The sequence below is a fragment of the Arvicola amphibius genome, chromosome 7 (genome assembly GCF_903992535.2).
Source record: "Arvicola amphibius chromosome 7, mArvAmp1.2, whole genome shotgun sequence".
Lineage (NCBI taxonomy): Eukaryota > Metazoa > Chordata > Mammalia > Rodentia > Cricetidae > Arvicola > Arvicola amphibius.
In genome coordinates, this window is record NC_052053.1 from 118,262,912 (window position 1) to 118,281,308 (window position 18,397).

Here is an 18,397-nt window from a genome sequence, read left to right on the forward strand (position 1 = left end):
TCTTGCTTGGCTTCTCTCTCACCAGCAACCATCCACTTTTGCTTATGCAAGGCAAATCATTAAGAAGGAAGGCTTGGGGTTCCAGGGCCTCAACAAAGGATTTACGGCAACTCTGGGACGTCATGGAATTTTCAACATGGTTTATTTTGGCTTCTACCACAACGTCAAAAACATTATTCCAGCCAGTAAGGTAACTATATAAGCATTTACGATCTGTTGGGTGGAAAATCTACTGATAGCCGGGCGGTGGTGGCGCACGCCTTTAATCCCAGCACTCGGGAGGCAGAGGCAGATGGATCTCTGTGAGTTCGAGGCCAGCCTGGTCTACAAGAGCTAGTTCCAGGACAGGCTCCAAAGCCATAGAGAAACCCTGTCTCAAAAAATTAAAAAAAAAAAAAAAAAGTCTACTGATGTTCTTAGCTAACTTCATCTACAGAGTGTTTGTCCTGTCCCCCAAATTCACATCCATTATCTGTTTGACCCCGTCAGATTATGTATGGAGTGTTGTTATTTCCCTTTCAAATCCAGAAACTGAGGCTTATGGAGATCAGCAGTAAAGCTGAGCCTGAACCCAAGTCTGGATGAGAAGGATAACCTCCATGAAGAACGTCTCATTTAGATATGGAAACTTTCTATTCAGCCCTAGTAGAAATTTCTGCAGACTGTATCATCATTTCATTTCTTTATCACTCACATAACTTTCTCAAAAGCACAGAGTTGTTCTGTTTCATACCTAGCAGGCTATATTTCAAATTGTGTGTTGTTACTTACAAAATCATTTAGCTTGATTTAGATGAGGGATAAACCCACTCTTCTGGAGTCATTTGCTCTTGTTGCAATATAACAATGCTGATTGTGATCACCTTTCAATGATAACTTACAGAATCCCACAGTCTCCCAATTCATACACTACGAAACCAGCCTATGGTGTACTTGTGACTCACACACCACAGTGTTTGCCCTCCATGAACCTTGACATTCATGATGGCAATTCTGTGTGTTTTAGACTCTTTAAAAAAAAAAATGCAACCCATATAGCACTAGAGAAGTGTTTATTTCAAAAACGAAGTGTTTATTTCAAAAACTTGAGACGGCCAGAAACTACATACAATAATTGTATAAGTCATTTATACTAATTAAGAAGAGATGTATCTTATTATATTTTAACTGTATTTTAATGTATGTTATTAAAGTAAAATGAATTCATTTATATTTAAGAAAGAAATTCAGGAAGATCGATAAGATGTGCATGTAGTCACATGTCACTAGGTATTTTAAATGGAAGGGGAACAGTTGGAGATAGAGGACCCATCAAGTGTTGGAGGAGACGAGAGAGGGTAACGGTGAATATGATCACAGTGCATACTATACATGTGGTGGTTTGAAAGAAAATGATCCCCAAAGGGAGTGGCATTGTTAGGAGGTGTGGTCTTGTTGAAGGAGGTGTCACTGGGGAAGGGAAGGTTTGAGGTCTTCTATGCTCAAGCTACACCTAGCCCAGTTCACTTCCTTTTGCATGTGGATCAAGATGTAGGACTCTAGGCTCCTTCTCTAGTACCATGTCTGCTTGCATACCACCATGTCCTGCCATGATGATAATGGACTAAACCTCTGAACTGTAAGCCACCTCAATTAAATGTTTTCCTTTACAAGAAGTAGCTTTGTCATGGCTTCTCTTCACAGCTATAGCAACCCTCAGACAATATGCAAGCAATTATCAAAAATAATTAAAGAATCCACAAGTAGTGGCTCATGCCTGTAATCTCATCACTCTGGAAACTGAGGCAGGAGCATCATCACTACTTAAAATCCAGCCTGAGATAAATTTTTAAGGCACAGTAAATAATTATCTACACATTCAAACTTTATTCTAGAGTTAAGCACTCTACAGTTGTTATTACAGTTATGTTCTGCATAACTAAAAAAGATCAGAAACCTAGCAGTTTCATTATTTTCTTAAAAGATCACACAATCCTAAAACAATGGAAAAAGACAGTTTTCTTGCCTGTTTGCAAACCAACTTTGTTACTAGTGTGATTACAATGTTTTGTTTCAAAAAACACTTTATTTTTTAAAAAAAAAAAAACACTTTAATGAAGTACTTCTCTTGAGTTGAAGAGATGGCTCAGCCATTAAAGCCTAGGCTCACAACCCAAATGTCAAGTGCTTCTCTCTATATACCCAGTACTCAGTAAAGTATGCCCTGTTCTCAAAGGGGCTCTCAAGAAGCCACGAAAAGAAGGCCACTGAACGGGCATATTGAAAATGTTTTATCATATTTAGATGGGCAATGTGCTGACAGTCATTAGTTAATAATGCTTTCAATCATGTATGAGAAATGCTTTATAAACTCTCAGGTTCCATTTTTCTAAATTTGGGCTGCTACTCTAAAAACAAATCCCATCTCAGTTTTTAGCATGTAATAAATCACCATTGTCTAAAAATAATGGGTTTTTCTAACATTTCTCCCTCCAGCATGCCAAGGTCTGCGCTGCTGTCATCTCCCACTCCCACTGATAAAACACATATGAAAATGGAAGCTCGTAAGGACAGGAGCTTTTCCTGATTTTTCTTTTCACTGCTGTGTCCTCAGAGATCAAAACAGTGCCTGGTGCAGAGCAGGCCCTCAGGAAAATCTCTGTTAATGGATCACACTAGCGAAGGAAGAAATGGCTGGAAAACGTGTTCCCCTCACTGCACACTTCAGGGACACCTTGGCATTTGGGAGAGTCACTATATTAATTAATGTTAGTGTACAGGAAACTGGGAGAACGCTTATGGTCAAAAGGCTTAGAGCTAGAGCGAATCTTACACTAACCAAACAGTACCCCAAGAAAAAGAAAATACCACAATAGGGTCTTTGTATTCAGAAGGTGAAATGTTTGGTTTCAGAAATGCTTCTGAAAACGGAGATTTTCACATTGCCGAGATAAGTTTCCCCAGGCTACCTCGGTAGACTGCCAGAGCAGGCATTTTGGCAATAACCAAAATCTTAATGACGTCAGTGCAGGCGAGCTGCTGCTGTGCAGACAAAGCTCCGGAGAGCAGCAGAGAAGGGCGTAGTGTGACCCGCTCTCCCCGTGTCTCCCTATACTCAACAGCCATCCGTTTTTTTGAAAATCTGGTTGGTGAAATGTCAATGAGTGTTTAACAAAAAAGTTTCTTGAGACTAGACTAATAATAGACTAACAAACAAAGGCTTGATGTATTAACCAGGGCCCTAAGGAATATTAAGTTCTCTCCCAGCTCTTTAAACAAAGGATAGGGGCTGGAAAAAATGGCTCAGAGGTTAAGGACACTTGTTGCTGTTGCAAAGGACCCTGGTTCAATTCCCAGCACCCACATGGCAGCTCACGACCATCTGTAATTCTATCTGTGGGCAAGTGTGTGGTGCACACAAAGACAGCCACAACACTCATGAACATAAAATAAAAATATCTCTAAGAAAAATCTTTTAAAGATGTATTTTGTTTTTTATGGTTTTAGGTTTTTTTTTTTTTTTTTTTTGAAGGACAATCTTACTATCTAGCCCCACTCTGGTCTTGAACCTACCACCAAGGCCAGGCTAGCTTTTAAACTCACTATCCTCCTGCCTCAACCTCTTGAACGGAATCGGAATTGACGTTTTAAATTGTGTTATGATCCTTACCTATCAAGCTGAACACTCAAAGCTGTGCACTTGGGGGCTGGAGAGATGGCTCAGTGGTTAAGAGCATTGCCTGCTCTTCCAAAGGTCCTGAGTTCAATTCCCAGCAACCACATGGTGGCTCACAACCATCTGTAATGAGGTCTGGTGCCCTCTTCTGGCCTTCAGGCATGCACATAGACAGAACATTGTATATTAAATAAATAAATAAATAAATATTTTTTAAAAAAAAGCTGTGCACTTCACTCTCTCACAGCCATCCCAGGTAGCATATGATAAGGAAGCTGTTTATAATTATTTTTAAAAGTAAATATTTCCTGGTAGGTGGCTCACATCTAGGAAAACTGAGCAGAGGGATTGCAGAAAGACCAAACAGAACTACATAGTGAGTTCAAGGCTAGCCTGAACTACAAAATGAGACCCTTTATATATAGTGAAAGTCCAATAAACCCTACTTTAATTCTTTCTCTACAACTTTACACTAGTGCAGAAAGCCGATGAATCGCTTCCTAGCTATTTGACTATCAACAATTCAAATCTTGACCCACTTTGGGTAGTGCTGACATCTGCCATGTGGGCTCAGACTTTCATTCCCACACTTGTTTCCAAAGCAAAATAACTTGTTCCCTTTTTTTTTTTTAAGATCTTGCACTTAGGCCCCCTACATGGGAGTGCAGGAGGAATTCTGTATATAAGGTCTGGGATCATCAGGTCTGGATGTCGCTCTAGCTTGTCTTTATTGAGTGCTTGACAGGTGGCAGGCCCTGTAGTGAGTACCATGGTTACAATAGTGAGAGCCTGTCGTGGAGCTTTTGAGATAAGAATGAACAATAAAAAACAAGACAACACTCACAGTTATAAATGACCCACATCTGGAGTCAAAAAAGGCTTCTTCTCTAAGGAAATGGCATTGGAAGTGACAAGCAAGTTAGCCCTTAGCCAAAGACACATGGACACAAGCATTGCAGACGTATGGAACACGCAGAGTCAAGGCTCTAAACTTGGAAGGGGCTTGTGGTTCTGGATAAATGAAAGACACCCCCATGTGATGAATGCAAGAAGGTTAGGCCAGGAACCTGGCTATATGAGGCCATACTGACCGTTAGAGCACACGCTGAGGATTTGTGCCTTGACCTAAAAAGCACTAATGTCTTAATCCATCGTCTGTTATGATAGCAAAATATTTGAGACTAGGTAATATATAAAGAAGATGTTGATTTGTGAAGCCAAAGATTAGGTGCAACATCTGGCATGGTTCCACTACCTCATAATAAAATGGCGGGGGTGGGGAAGCAAATAGAAAGTACACATGAGGGCAAATAAGAGCCCAAGCAGCTCACCACAACCCTGTCTTAGAGCAACACTCAAGAATGGCACCAACTCCTCTAAGGTAGACGCTCTGTGGCTCCATCACCTCTGAAAGCACCCTCCACCTCTCAGTAGTGCTCCATTGACAATTGAATCTCAAAATTAAATTTTAGGGAAATAGCATTTTCTAGACACACAGAAAAGACACACACACAAACTCACATAGGCCATGACAGCATGTATAAGACCCGTGCAAGCTCAAACCATGCAAAATAACTGCATAAAGCAGGGGAAGTGGCCAGAGTCCCACCCAAAGGCAAGAAACTATTTGCAGATGGCTACTACTAGGAGAGAAAAAATCCGTCTTCTCCAATGGAGTAAGACTGGACATATCCACCCCACTCCAAGACAGGCCTCTTACTTAGGCAGCATTAGCAAACACAGATGGAATCCATGTTTATAATGGCTTTTTAGTGTGTGTGTGTGTGTGTGTGTGTGTGTGTGTGTGTGTGTGTGTGTGTTTTAAGAGTGAGTAGCTGACCAATACAAAAGGAACTCAATGTTTTGGGAGTTTCTATGGACTTTTTGTTTTACTTTGTTCTCTTTTGCTCATTTTTATGAGTTTTCTTTTTTTTTAGAGAACGGGGGAAAGACAGAAGGAAATAGAACATAAAATTTTGTAGGTAGGAAGGCAGAGAAAATCTGGGAGTAGTTGGGGGAAGAAGAAAACATGATCCAAATATTGTATGAAAAAAGTTTTAATGGAAAAAATGGTAAAGAAATTGGGTTTGGGAAAGATCTGGGAGGAGCCAGGAGAGAGAAAAATAGATACGAAATTATCAAAAACTAACTTTTTAATTGTAAAATCTATCCTAATGAGGAAGAGGCATCCAAACCCGACTAGCTAGGTTGTCAACAAGAGCGTTTAAGAAGAATTACCTGACCACCTTGGTTCAGGTGTGGAAATTAATGGAGGAGTAATGGTGAGAGAAAGGCAGAGTGCATACTTGGAAACTATTTCAGTGTGACACTGGAGTGTCTGGAGCTGTGGAGCTCACGGTGAAGACAAGGAAAAGCAGGCAGATTGAGGAGTAGTCTTAAGGACCCTCCAGGATGTAGTGATAGACTATATGTGTATATTGAGATCACATGTTGAGCTGATAAAACTGATACTGAGATTTTGAGTTGTAAGGGTGATGATGCCCGTTTCACTAGGATAAACACACCAAGAGAGAAAACAGCCGATAGAAGAAATCATAAGCTCAGTCGGGAAGGGAAACTGAGTTTAACTGCATTTGCTGCAGAATGCAGACACGGAGGCTATTGGCTGAACATAGACTCCAGGGCATGAGGGGTCTGGGCCAGAGATACACAACCAGGTATCACCTGTTAATTTCCATGGGAGTAGACGATCCACTCCTTCAACGACCTTGAGCCAGTCACTTCACTGCTCTGAGCTGAAGGCATTTACATCTATAAATTGAAAAGCTATGGTTGCTCTTTCTATTGAATAAAGTTATTTTGAGAGTTAAAATAAGCAATCTACAAAGTCGTTTATGAATGTTAAGATGCCATAAAAGTGTTAAGTGTGGTCGTGCCGATGACGGCGACGGGAAGCAGCGGTGGTGTGGGCTGCGGTGAAAGCGGTTAGCATGTAGAATTACGTGAGCAACTTTTCCCTAGGACTCTTCTCTTTGCACTTAAATGAAAACTGTGTTTTCCTTGCCTAGAACAAAGTCATTGATTTTATGTGCTCTGTAATCTAAGCCTGACTCAAAACTGGGAAACCAGTATTCTTTAAATTTAAACCATAATAAATCAATCCTTTGTGAAGGGGAAGGTATGATAATCATTAAAACATGTTGAGGAACGTCATCGAGTTGCTATAAACTGCGATGAAGAGGTGGTGCTCCTTGAAGGCATTATCCCATCTTTGCTGTAGGCTGTCTCCTGCCATTCGCTCTGGACAGTTTGTTTACAGGGTTATTGTTTCAATTCCCTCAGCCAGCAATGGGTCAATCTTTTGTTCCAAGGGAATTTGAGATTTCATCAACTCTGACTGGCATGAGATATTTCTAGATTTTTCTTTAATTTTTTTTAATCTCTAATGCCTTGCAGAATTTTTCCATCTTCAAAGGATTTGCTTTTGCAAGAAACAGTTCGTAATGATTAGGTCTGGGAGTAAAAATCGAGAAGCGTGTGCACACGCACATGTCTGTGTATGTGTGTGTGTGTGTGTGTGTGAGAGAGAGAGAGAGAGAGAGAGAGAGAGAGAGAGAGAGAGAAGAGGAAAGAGAGAGCATTGAGTATGAGAGAGTAAGTGGTTCTGAGGAGGAAGTTCTTTCTATACTCTCCCCTGAACTGTTGAATGCTTTTACATTTAGTATGTATTAATTTTATAATAGGAATAAATCAATAAAATTTTAATAGAACCATATAAAACATTGCCCAAGTCACTTTGGAACATTTTAATCAATTTTAAAGTATGTCTGCAGAGGTAAAGTAGGAATTTGGGACACTAAACCCAGTTAATTTGGGTCAGATATCCAAGCCATAGACTGTTTAACTAGCTCTTCAGATTGGTGTTCTCTGATACATACACTTTTCAAATATCATTATTCTGACTTTTAACTCCATTTTACTGTTAAAATCACTTTTGTAGACTTTCTTATATATTTACCTGGTTCTCATCATGGTAACTCATTTTCTGCTAAGGAAACGAAGTGGGAAATTTGGGCTCAAAGGTGCAGACTGCTGACATAATTAATCTGATTGTAATTGCACTATACCTGCAATGCCCTAACTCCTAACTCTGTGTTTTACTTTATGTTTTGTTACACATAAATTAGCTCTTAAAAATGGTTTTTAACATTTACAGGCTAGAAAGCTGGCTCAGTGGTTAAGAATACTTCCTGCTCTTTCCAGTTTAATTCCCAGCATCAATGTATGGCAACTCACAACTACCTGATAACTCCAGGTCTCGGGATCAGTCACCACTGGCCTCCATGAGTACTTGCATAACCCTTGAATACACACACACACACACACACACACACACACACACACACACACACACACTTTAAAAATCAAATTTTTGCTTCTTTAGACCAGGCTGGTCTCAAACTCATAGAGATCTGCATGCCTCTGCCTCCTGAGTGCTGGGACTAAAGACATGTGCCACCACCAACAGGCAAAAAATCAAATTTTTAAAAGCAGTTGTAACAGTTTTTAAGTTGTTCTGAAAATTTTGAGCAAGTAAAGTATCCAGAATGTCCAGATAATACAACTAAATTCTTCTCCTTCGTTTGGACCTGAAACCTGGTCCTCCTCATTCACACCCATACTCTGTAGTCCCCAGACACAGAACTACAGACATAACCCGAAAGACGGGCATTGCCAGTTTCACATGATGCCCTGTGCTATGTTCCATCAGGTTTGCTTTTAGGAGGAGCGTTAGTGTTGTAGAGTGAATACCTACAACAGAGAGAAGGCTGCTTTGAATATTAACTGAGGCAGTTAATAGGGCATTCATTCACCTCTTTCAGAAATGAAACAGAATGCCAGCATGAAAAATTATCCTTCCACAGAAAGAGGCCATCACTTCTCATAGTAAAGCCCTGTAGAAGCAAGTATTAATTAACTTAAATACTGACATGTTTTTCAAGCATCTACAGGAGTAAGTTTTCATTGCCAATATATATATATATATATATATATATATATATATATATATATCTTCCATTCCCATTCCACACTGGAGATCTTCAGAGTCTACTATTTTTTATGTTGACACACAAATTAGAATCATAAGATGAAAGTACTCCATGCCTCTAATAATTTTGTTTTCTATCTTTTTATTTGCTTCTTTTCATACATTCCATAAGTAAAATAATAATAGATATCACTATTAAAAAATAACAGCTGTCAGAAATATTAAACTATGCTTTTAGTTGACATTCCAACTAAGGATGTTTTCAGGTATTATGCCAAGAACAATAGAGTTTTTGTGTTAAATTCTGTCATGATAAATCACATGTGTGGGTTTGAGAGAACAATTTTTCATCTAGTCAATATTTCTTGCTTAATAAACCATTTAGGCCAGTCCCCATAGTCATTTAACTAGGGGAAGCATTAAGTCAAGCACATTTTGTTTTCTTCCAAGATAATAGTCATAGAAGACTACCTTCCAGGGAAGCAAACACTCTTCTCTTTTCTTGATTTTTACATCTTCTTTGTTTTGTAAACCCTATAGAAAGCCCAAAGGTAATGCCCGACATCCTTCAGTTTATCAACAGGACTGTGCAGTGTCTTTGGCTGCATGACTGAGGACCACTTCCTTCCCTGAGGTGTGCACCAAGCTGGATGGGAAATGCACATTTGGGTTCAAGTGGAAAACTTAGACTGAGCTGTTTGTGTTTTGAAAGGAAGAATCTCAATAGAATTAGGTCATAGTGGGGTTTGATTTATGACAGTTTCTTTCTCTGATTCTGTCTCACTTGATCATCAATCTTACCAATGGGGAAGGTGGGAGGCATAAAGTTTCACTAAGAACAGCCCTCCTTTCAATGAACCACTTGGAGAAGACTACAAATGCATAGTTTCTCTGAAATTCCAGGGTATGTGACAAGATTCTGTGGTAAAAGACTATCTTTCATTGGCAGTTTTCACAGACTCCCTGGAGTGTACGTACTGGGGGAAAAGAGAAGGAAAAGGCAGAGGAAGGGGCAGGGATTCAGACACTTTCTTAAATAAACGTCAGGCAAAAGTTTTCCAGTCAGGCACCACCCAAGTGGACGGAAATGAAGTACAAGTAAGGTAGATCCTCAGCGGATCCATTCTATTTGCGCCTTCCACAAGCATTAGCGACGCCATCTGCCATGTGCCGGTTATCGTCTCTCTGAGCACCTCCACTGCCCTAGTGGGCTTTATAGTCTCCTGGAAGAAAATGGCAGGAAACAGTCATCCTAGGAGGAACTGAACCTTCAGTTGTGCCAAGTGCGATGAAGCCAGCTGCAAAGCTGAGGAAGTTGACAAGGACTCTGACTGATCTCAGCACGTGGTGGAAGTTGACGAGGACTCCGATCTCAGCCCGTAGTGGACTAGGGCGCGGAGGCAGGGGAGTCCTTACTTAAGAAACAGTGTGCACTTATGGAGAATTCCAGCTAGGTATGGCTCTGTGGTTATGAAATATGATAATAAGCAATATGTTGTTGCTTTGAATACGGCCAAAGATTAAATTTGCTCAGGGTGTTCTTTCTCTTCTAGTTTCCTCATCACCACTATAGGTTACTTGAGTGACTCTTACACAAACACATAGCTCTGATGGAATTAAATCTGGAACAAGATGAATGAACGACACATACTCTAGACCCAAGACCACACTGCCGAAATATCCAACTTTTAGCTTTGTTAACAAAGACGGTGGAATTTTTCATGAACAAATCCCTGTTCTTCAGGCCTGTCACCTGAAGATCCTCATGCTGACCACCTCCTTGGCATGTATTGATTCTCACCATCGACCCACACTGTCTTGTCTGATCCCCTTGTACTAGTGAATCCTTACTGTCAAGAATTTGTAAATAGGCCTAACAGTCTGATAATACTTTTTGCAAAATTCAATAAAATATTTGCCAGAGAAGAAAGGAAGGAAGGAAGGAAGGAAGGAAGGAAGGAAGGAAGGAAGGAAAGAAGAAAGGAAGGAAGGAAGGAAGGAAGGATAAAGGAAAGGAAAGAGAGAATAGAAAAGAAAAAGAAAACAACCAGTGTGCAAACGAGTTCAAGATGAAGATTAGCCAGGCTCAGATTAAGAGGAAGAGCATGCTCCACTGAGTAAACACCATGTGAATGCTCTAAAGCAGAAGGCAACTCAGGGTCTTGGGAGGGGCTAGAACTTGAGGGCAGATGGTATGTAGAGAATTAGGGGGTGGAAACTGCCAAAGTTAACTGGACTGGAACATTTTAGAGATGTAGGTTTAAGATAGGTTACTCCTCTTAAATGCTTTGGTTAGAGGATATATCAAACTTGTTATCTAAGTGAGTATGGGAAATTCACATGTACAAAAAAGTACAGAAGTGAGATCTCAAGGAAAGTATCAATTCAAAGACTTCAGGATTTTTCAGATGGGATTTCTCTGTGTAACCACCCTCACTGTCCTGAAACTTGCTCTGTAGACAAAGCTGGACTCCAACTCACAGAGATCCATCTCCCTGTGCCCCAGAGTGCTGGGGTCTAAGTTGTCCATCACCACCTCCTAGCTCAACTCAGGGATTTCTACTTGATCATCTGCCTATCCAGGCATCTCAGTCTGGCCCCTGCCTTGACAACAACCTTTAGAATTTTGTTTTGGGACTTCTGGTTGGCTAGTTTTCCTAGGAGCCAATGTTTACATTGAGGTAATGAGCAGACAAAGCATGCCAAAACATAAAAACCCAACTGGCTTCCAAGTATAAACACTGAACCTCTATTTTGTATGATAATACCCAAAGACTTAATTGGCTCTCAGAAGGTATTATCTAACCATGTAAATGTATGGGTAACACATAATTACAAGTAACATATTGTGTATAAAACTTACATGAAGCAATCGAGTGATAACTGTTATGCTTAAATCATAAATCATTTTTGACATTTTGTACATTTTATGATTTGAGTTAAGTGGCTAAGGCCTTGAAAATTATTTTACATTTCAGAATACTTTAAAGAGCAGATAGCTTAGCAGGGGGAAGGAATTTTCATGGCTATTTTCTGAATGGCTACATTTAGACGCAGAGTTCTTAACAAGACTTTGATTTCATTCCAAAAGCCAGAGCCCTGCAAGGATAGAATCTTGGGAATACTCCACATTCCTTAAAGAATGCTTATCATTTAAACCATCTCATTTTAGTTTAGTGACCTTTTGTGGAGTGGGGAGCTAGCATTTCCCCCAAATTATCTCACATGAAGAGAAAACAAACACTCTAATAGATTCTTCTGATAGCTGTCAAGTGGAAACAACTGTATTTTTTTAATTAAGCTTCAATAGCAGATATTTTCACTGAGGACAAAGCAGCGTGATGCCATGCCATCAGGGAAAAATGCCTTTGTCAAAGTTTGTGGACAAAACAACAGAAGAGAGCCACGGCGGAAAAGAACGAAAGGGTGTGTGGAGCACAAGCTACTCCCGGTTGAGTTCAAGCCATGAGAATGAAACACATCTACGATACAGATCCTTTGTAGAAAAAGAAAGAAATCCAATTCACTCACACAGTCTGCTTGCCCCTCGTCCAGGAGACAGCTGTGATTTCAACACACCACATCATTTTCATGACCACCATGGCCAGCTGCGGGGAAGGCAATGCAGAGCTGCTATTTGCCTTGTGGTGGTGACCAGGTGCTTAGCCAGTGTGTATCTGTACCCCCTTGTGATTTGCTTCTGTGCCTGTGGTCCTTTGTTTACTGTCTTCATTCGGGAGAGCTAAAGCACTGATTGACCATCTATGATGTGCTAGGCTGCCGTGCACCGCGCCCCCGTGTCTGCGTTCGATGTGCTTTTACCCAGTTACCGAGCTTCGGGCAAGGGGCAGGAGGTTAAAATACACAAACACAGACAGACAGAGACATGGGTCATCCTTGAATTCCCCAAGAATGCCCCCTTTATTGTGTTCAGAGGCAGATTATATAGAGATAACCACACCCCAGCCAAACCCACCAGAAACCACTCTCCTGCCATCAGGAACTCCCGAAGGTCTCAGGTCTCATGCTTAGAGCAGCTGTAGGCACTCAGATCAGGAGATTACAAGAAATTCAAGATCTGGGGTCTCACTGATCCCAACACTAGGCCTGGTATACACCAAGATAAATGTGACATGGCATATCCCTTTCCCTGAGAAACTTCCAAAGAAAACTCACCCAAAGAGTCTGGTGTCCATTTCTACAAACTTCTATTAGACTTGAATACAGACAATCAAAGGCCCATGCTCATACCATTAGCCATTTTTCTGTATACCTCTTCAAATATATGGGTACACCAATCCTTGGGTCTTCTTTCTTTAGATTATATTTGTAATTTCTCAACTACCTTCCCAAAAGTGGAGTCCTCTGACTGGTCCTTCTCTTCCCATTGTAAGGTGTATCCAAGTTGCTTGTGTAATTTACTGTTACACTGTTAAACACTGTTGTAATTTTGAGATGACCAACTCTGAATACATATGACCTCAACATATATCTTTCCTTTTTATTATCATTTTGAATTTTTGCACATGTATATGATATCTTTTTTGAATCAAATTCAACTTCCTTTCCTCCCCACAAATTCCTCCCCTGTTCCCCTCACTGCTTTTTCCTTCAAACTTCATGTGCTCCTTTAAATTTTGTTATTAAATTAAATATAATTACATCACTTTCCTCTTCCCTTTCCTCCCTCCAACCCCTACTAGGTCATCGCGCCTCTAACCTCTCCTATGTCTCCTCTCATTCTCTTGCAAGTTGATTATCTTTTTTTTTATTAATACGGTTACATCTATATAGGCATAAATACATTAAATAATAACCTATTAAATCTGTTTAGTGTTGCTGATGTGTCTATAATTTTAGGACTGACCATTTTGTGTTGGATAACCTAATAGGGATTCATCCCAGAGAAAGACTAATTCTGCCTCTTTCACAAGTTATAAGTTGCCTATAGTTCTTCGTCTAGTCATGCACCTGTGAGATTTCACCCTACCACATTAGTGTGTCTATTGGTATTGTCACTTTTCAGGTCTTATTTAGCCAGACACATTGTTGAGGGATCATGGGTGTAACCTCCCTGCCATTTCTGGAAGACACAATCTTACAGCAGACTTCCTAGACCCTGGTTCTTAAAATCTTTCTGGCCCCTCCTCCATGACATTCCTTGAGCCTGAGATCATATTTGAGGTGTATCCATTGAGGCTGTGAAGCCACAATCACTACTTTCTGACCAGTTGTGATTTTCTGTAATGGTCTCCATCCACAGCAAATGGAAGGTGCTTTGATGAGAGTTAAGAATAATTTTTGAAAATTCACTGAGTCCACTTATTGCTGCCTGTGTGTTCATGGGTATATAGCCTTTCAGAAGCTACATCCCTGACGAGATCTAACTCTCCCTCTTCCGGAAGCAATCAATTGGCACTAGCTCCTCAATAAGGGTAGAATTCCATCCATGCTGGAATTTTAGTTGGCTTGCCCCATGTAGGTCTTTGTGCAAGCATGTAATCATAACTATTATGAGTTTGTATATGTAATGGCACTGTTGGGTCCAGTATATACATTTTGCTGAAGTTATTTATCCACTGCCTCTGGTTCTTATCATCTTTCTGCCCCTTCTTTCACAATCACTCCTGAGCTTTGATGGGAGGGGATATGATAGAGATGTCCCATTCAGACCTTAACACTTCATAATCTCTTATTCTCCACACACTGACCAGTTATGGGTCTCTGTAGTAAACAACTACTGTTCAAAACATCTCCTCTGATGAAGTCTGAATGATGCACCTATCTATAAGTATAAAGAGGAATTTTTGGAGAAGTTTATTACTTTCACAGAATAATAGTATTAGGTTCTCTGCTAGGGCCTTTATCTTACAAGGCCATGTTTTTGTTTGTTTGTTTTGATTTGGGTTTTTTTTTTTTGTTTTCCCAGTTAATGGTATCAGGCATGAGTTGCATCTTGACAGTTGGTTCTAAATCCAACTATAAAATGTTTTTATTAAGTCCATAACATTTATACCACTTCCACATGTTGACATATCTTGCTAGGCCAGTTGTTATTGTAGCTTGAATAGTTAATAGTAAATAGTTAAAGCTGTTGATTAGTTTTCTCCAGTAACATTGTGCAATGGTACCTCCTAACATCCTGAAAGTTATTCAATAGGGATGAACTATCTGGGTTAGTACAATCTTGATTTCTCCATATCCTGTGACTCAAGTGTGTGGTCTTGTCTTAAGGTTTCTATTGCTGCGAAGGGACACCACAGCCATAGTTCCCCATATAAAAGAAAAACATTTAATTGGGGTGGCTTACATTTTCAGAGGTTTAGTACATTATTATCACAGTGCAACATGGTGGTATGCAGGCAGACATGGTGCTGGAAAAGGAGCTGAGGGTACTACATCTTGACCCACAGACAACAGGAAATGAACTGAGTGTTACAGTGTAGCTTGAGCAAAGAAGACTTCAAAACACACACCCACAGAGACACATTTTCTCCAACAAAGCCACACCTATAGTAGTTCCACTCCCTATTCATTTATGGGATCCAAGTAAATTCAATTAGATTAAATTATATCATAGTCTCTTCAGCAATAGAGTCTTACAACCAAGTTTTGGAGAGCAACCAAGAACAATGGTAATAATGTGTGATGTTTGTTCCCATGGAGCCTGACTAACCAACAACTTCAAAAGAGATAGCCCACACCTCCTAAGAGGATTTTTGTCTGATAGCCTATGGTGTCTGGTATAGGTTGTCCATTGTTATAAAGTAACTCTATTTAAATTCTTTTTGTGTTTTAGGGAACTTTTGCTAACAATAGGTTTTCTATAACATTTTCAAATACTCCCTCCCATCCCCCACTCCACTTAATCCTACCTGTTGTATTATTTTCTTTCCCATTTTATTCTACTTTCATTCTCTCCCCTTCCCTTGAGATCTCCCCTCATGGACCCTTTCTTGTTTCCTGCCTTCTATGGGTACTCCAATTTAAATACACATATCTAAAGAGTCACATCTAACACACTTTTCTTGATACATGAAAACTATGCAGAGATGGATTGTGGAAGGATTTGTTGGGGAAAGGAATTGAAAAATGAGGGGAAGAAATCTATGTTGCCTTATATCAAGATATTAGAGCATATTTGTGATTTCATGGAAATCAACAACTTCAGATTATATCAAGCCTTCCTCTTAAACATGTGCAATTGACTAAATTAAGAATTTGTGTTTACAGCCAGGCAGTGGTAGTGCACACCTTTAATCCCAGCACTGGGAGGCAGAGGTAGACAGATCTCTATGAGTTCAAGGTTAGCCTGGTCTATAAGAGCTAGTTCCAGGACAGCCAGGGCTACTCAGAGAAACCCTGTCTCGATAAACCACAAAAAAAGAAAGAAAATTATGTTTACTGCAGCCTCAAAGAATGAAAGCCTGCATCAGAACATCCTTCAGTTATTGCTTCCAGTTAGCAAGTCATAAACTGAATATAAAATTAAGTTCTTCAAAGCTTTGTGATACTCAGAAGTCATGTGACTTCTCATAGGACTGCTTTGCTTGATATGTTACCAAGCGAGATTAAACGTGACAGCTGTGAGGAGCGAAGAAGGCGTAGGAGCGGAGAAAGCGTAGCATGACCATAGCTGACATAGGTGGGAAGATTCTCAGACAAGATTTCAGGACTGACATCCTGAGTCCCTTAAATGAAAAACCACGTTGCTGTACCCTGCTCATCTTTGCTCTTTGTACAGCAGCAGACTTCCTGCTATCTAACCTCACCACCCCCAATCCTCCCTAGTAAAAAATTCCTGCTCTCCCATCTTCCTGAACCCCTCCTTCTGGCAGAACTCTGTGTGGAATGTCTTCTTAAAGCCGCCAGAACCTAATCACAAAGATCTGTGAGATGGGCAGCGGTTCCCTGTTTATCAAGCCAGCAGCCAGCTGGCCAGTTACTACATGGAACATCAGAGCCCATACCAGAGAAGGTAAAAGGGTGAGGGGTGACTCTTTTCATCAAGATACTTTACTTCTGTGCATATTGAATACTCCTGTGCCGTTGTCTTATGCTGCTGATGCGCCTTTAGCTGTTGACTACACAGTGCGAATTACGTTAATGACAAATATGTAATCGCTAACTGCTTTGATTCATGGCTTTGATTTAATTCCATTGACTCCTTTTGTGAACCTTCAGAGGTTGTAGAACACAACAGTTGCCAATGCCTTGGAAGCACTTATCAGTGTCTCCCAAGTCATGGAGACTCTAATGTCAGCTGTTTCGTCAAAGAGACTTACTGATTTCAATGAAGAGCAGCTGGCAGACACAGTCCTTCAGCTCTGCACTAGCCCCAGAAACACTCGTGGATTCTTGTAAAAAAGATCTTGGCATTAATCTCAATACGGGTACTGACTATTTAGCTGTGTGTCGTTGACAGGTCATACACTGTCTCTGAAGTGGAATGCTAACTTTAGCCCCTAAAGTGTTTACAAGCAAATTAAATGCCGAAAGTAGCCCGTGAAGGTGGGGATTCAGCTCAGAGCGCTTGCTTAGCATTCAGGAAGCACTGGCTTGTGTTCCAGCACCGCAGAAAAGAATCCCTTTCTCTAATGTTGTAGCCCCGCTATCTGTGAAAGACCAAAGTTAACACAGGTAACGCTTGTTGATCTTCAGGATGCTCACTCCCAGTGCAGCAGGCTACACTTGTAAGAAAAACCTGTAGAAGAACAAATAATACTTCTTATAAGTAAATATTATAAAGGACTTATTTAAATGAGAAAAGAGACTATTGTCTTGATGATTTTTAAATTGTGGTAAATTATCAGACTAATGAAAGCAGGTAGCCCTTGCAATTGATAATAATTAATTTATTAAAGAGTTGATAATAAAATGGTTTGGGTTTATGTGTGAGGAATGTGTGTAAACTACAGGGGAAGTGACAGGCAGTGGTGACCCAGGCCTTTAATTCCAGCACCCAGGAGGCAGAGGCAGACAGATCTCTAATTGAGTTCAACCTGGCCTACAGAATGAGTTTCAGAACAGCCAGGACTACACAGAGAAACCTTGTCTCAAAAACCAAAACCAACACATGAACAAAAAGTGCAGGGGAAGTTTCCTAATTCCTAAATTGTGACGAATTATGAAAGCCTGTTAGACATGTTTTTATTCAAAACATTTTATATGCTATATTTTGACTTATTTCCCTTCTTCTCATTCCTCCCAGATCCTCCCCACATCTCTACCCACACAACTTCAAGTTCTCCCCAATTTCTCTTCTTTCCTCTCCTTTCCTCTCTCAAAAAAACCCAGAAAACAAACAAAACCCTAAAAATCAAAACAGAGAAACAAAAAAGAAACGTAATAATGATAGGTTTTTCACCCACATAATCTAGATGCTGTCCTGAGTATTTGATTTAAACAGGTAGACTGTGAATTTATCAATAGTCTCACAATATTGTGACTTTACTTTCTTCAGCTTCAGTTTTTCTCTTATCTGAGAAGTGATGCTCTTGGATGCTGACTTGGGTACCACCCTGATACACACGTACACGCACACGTATCTCTAATATTGCTAGCGAGGCCAAGACAGTCTCAAGGATCAGTACATTCAATTTTTCAATTCTCAGTAAAAGAACCCTTTGGGTACTTTAGGCTCATTCAAATTTATATCCACTTAGGAAATTCAGGAAACTTCAACACGACTCAGACCCCTCGCTGGCTCAGGAATGAGGCTCAAATATATA

At 40.2% G+C, this 18,397-nt stretch overlaps 1 protein-coding gene across 3 annotated transcripts in view; it reads left to right on the forward strand.

Moving 5' to 3' along the window:
• The window catches only part of Slc25a21 (solute carrier family 25 member 21), a 480,209-nt gene that overhangs the window by 451,211 nt on the left and 10,601 nt on the right, over positions 1–18,397 (forward strand). For 2 of the 3 annotated variants that reach the window (XM_038337579.1, XM_038337578.1), the window contains exon 7: positions 26–190. The exons of the other annotated variant lie outside the window; for it this stretch is intronic. In XM_038337579.1, the coding sequence (XP_038193507.1) occupies positions 26–190 (165 nt within the window). The remainder of the gene's footprint in view (positions 1–25; positions 191–18,397) is intronic. 3 annotated transcript variants of the gene reach the window in all.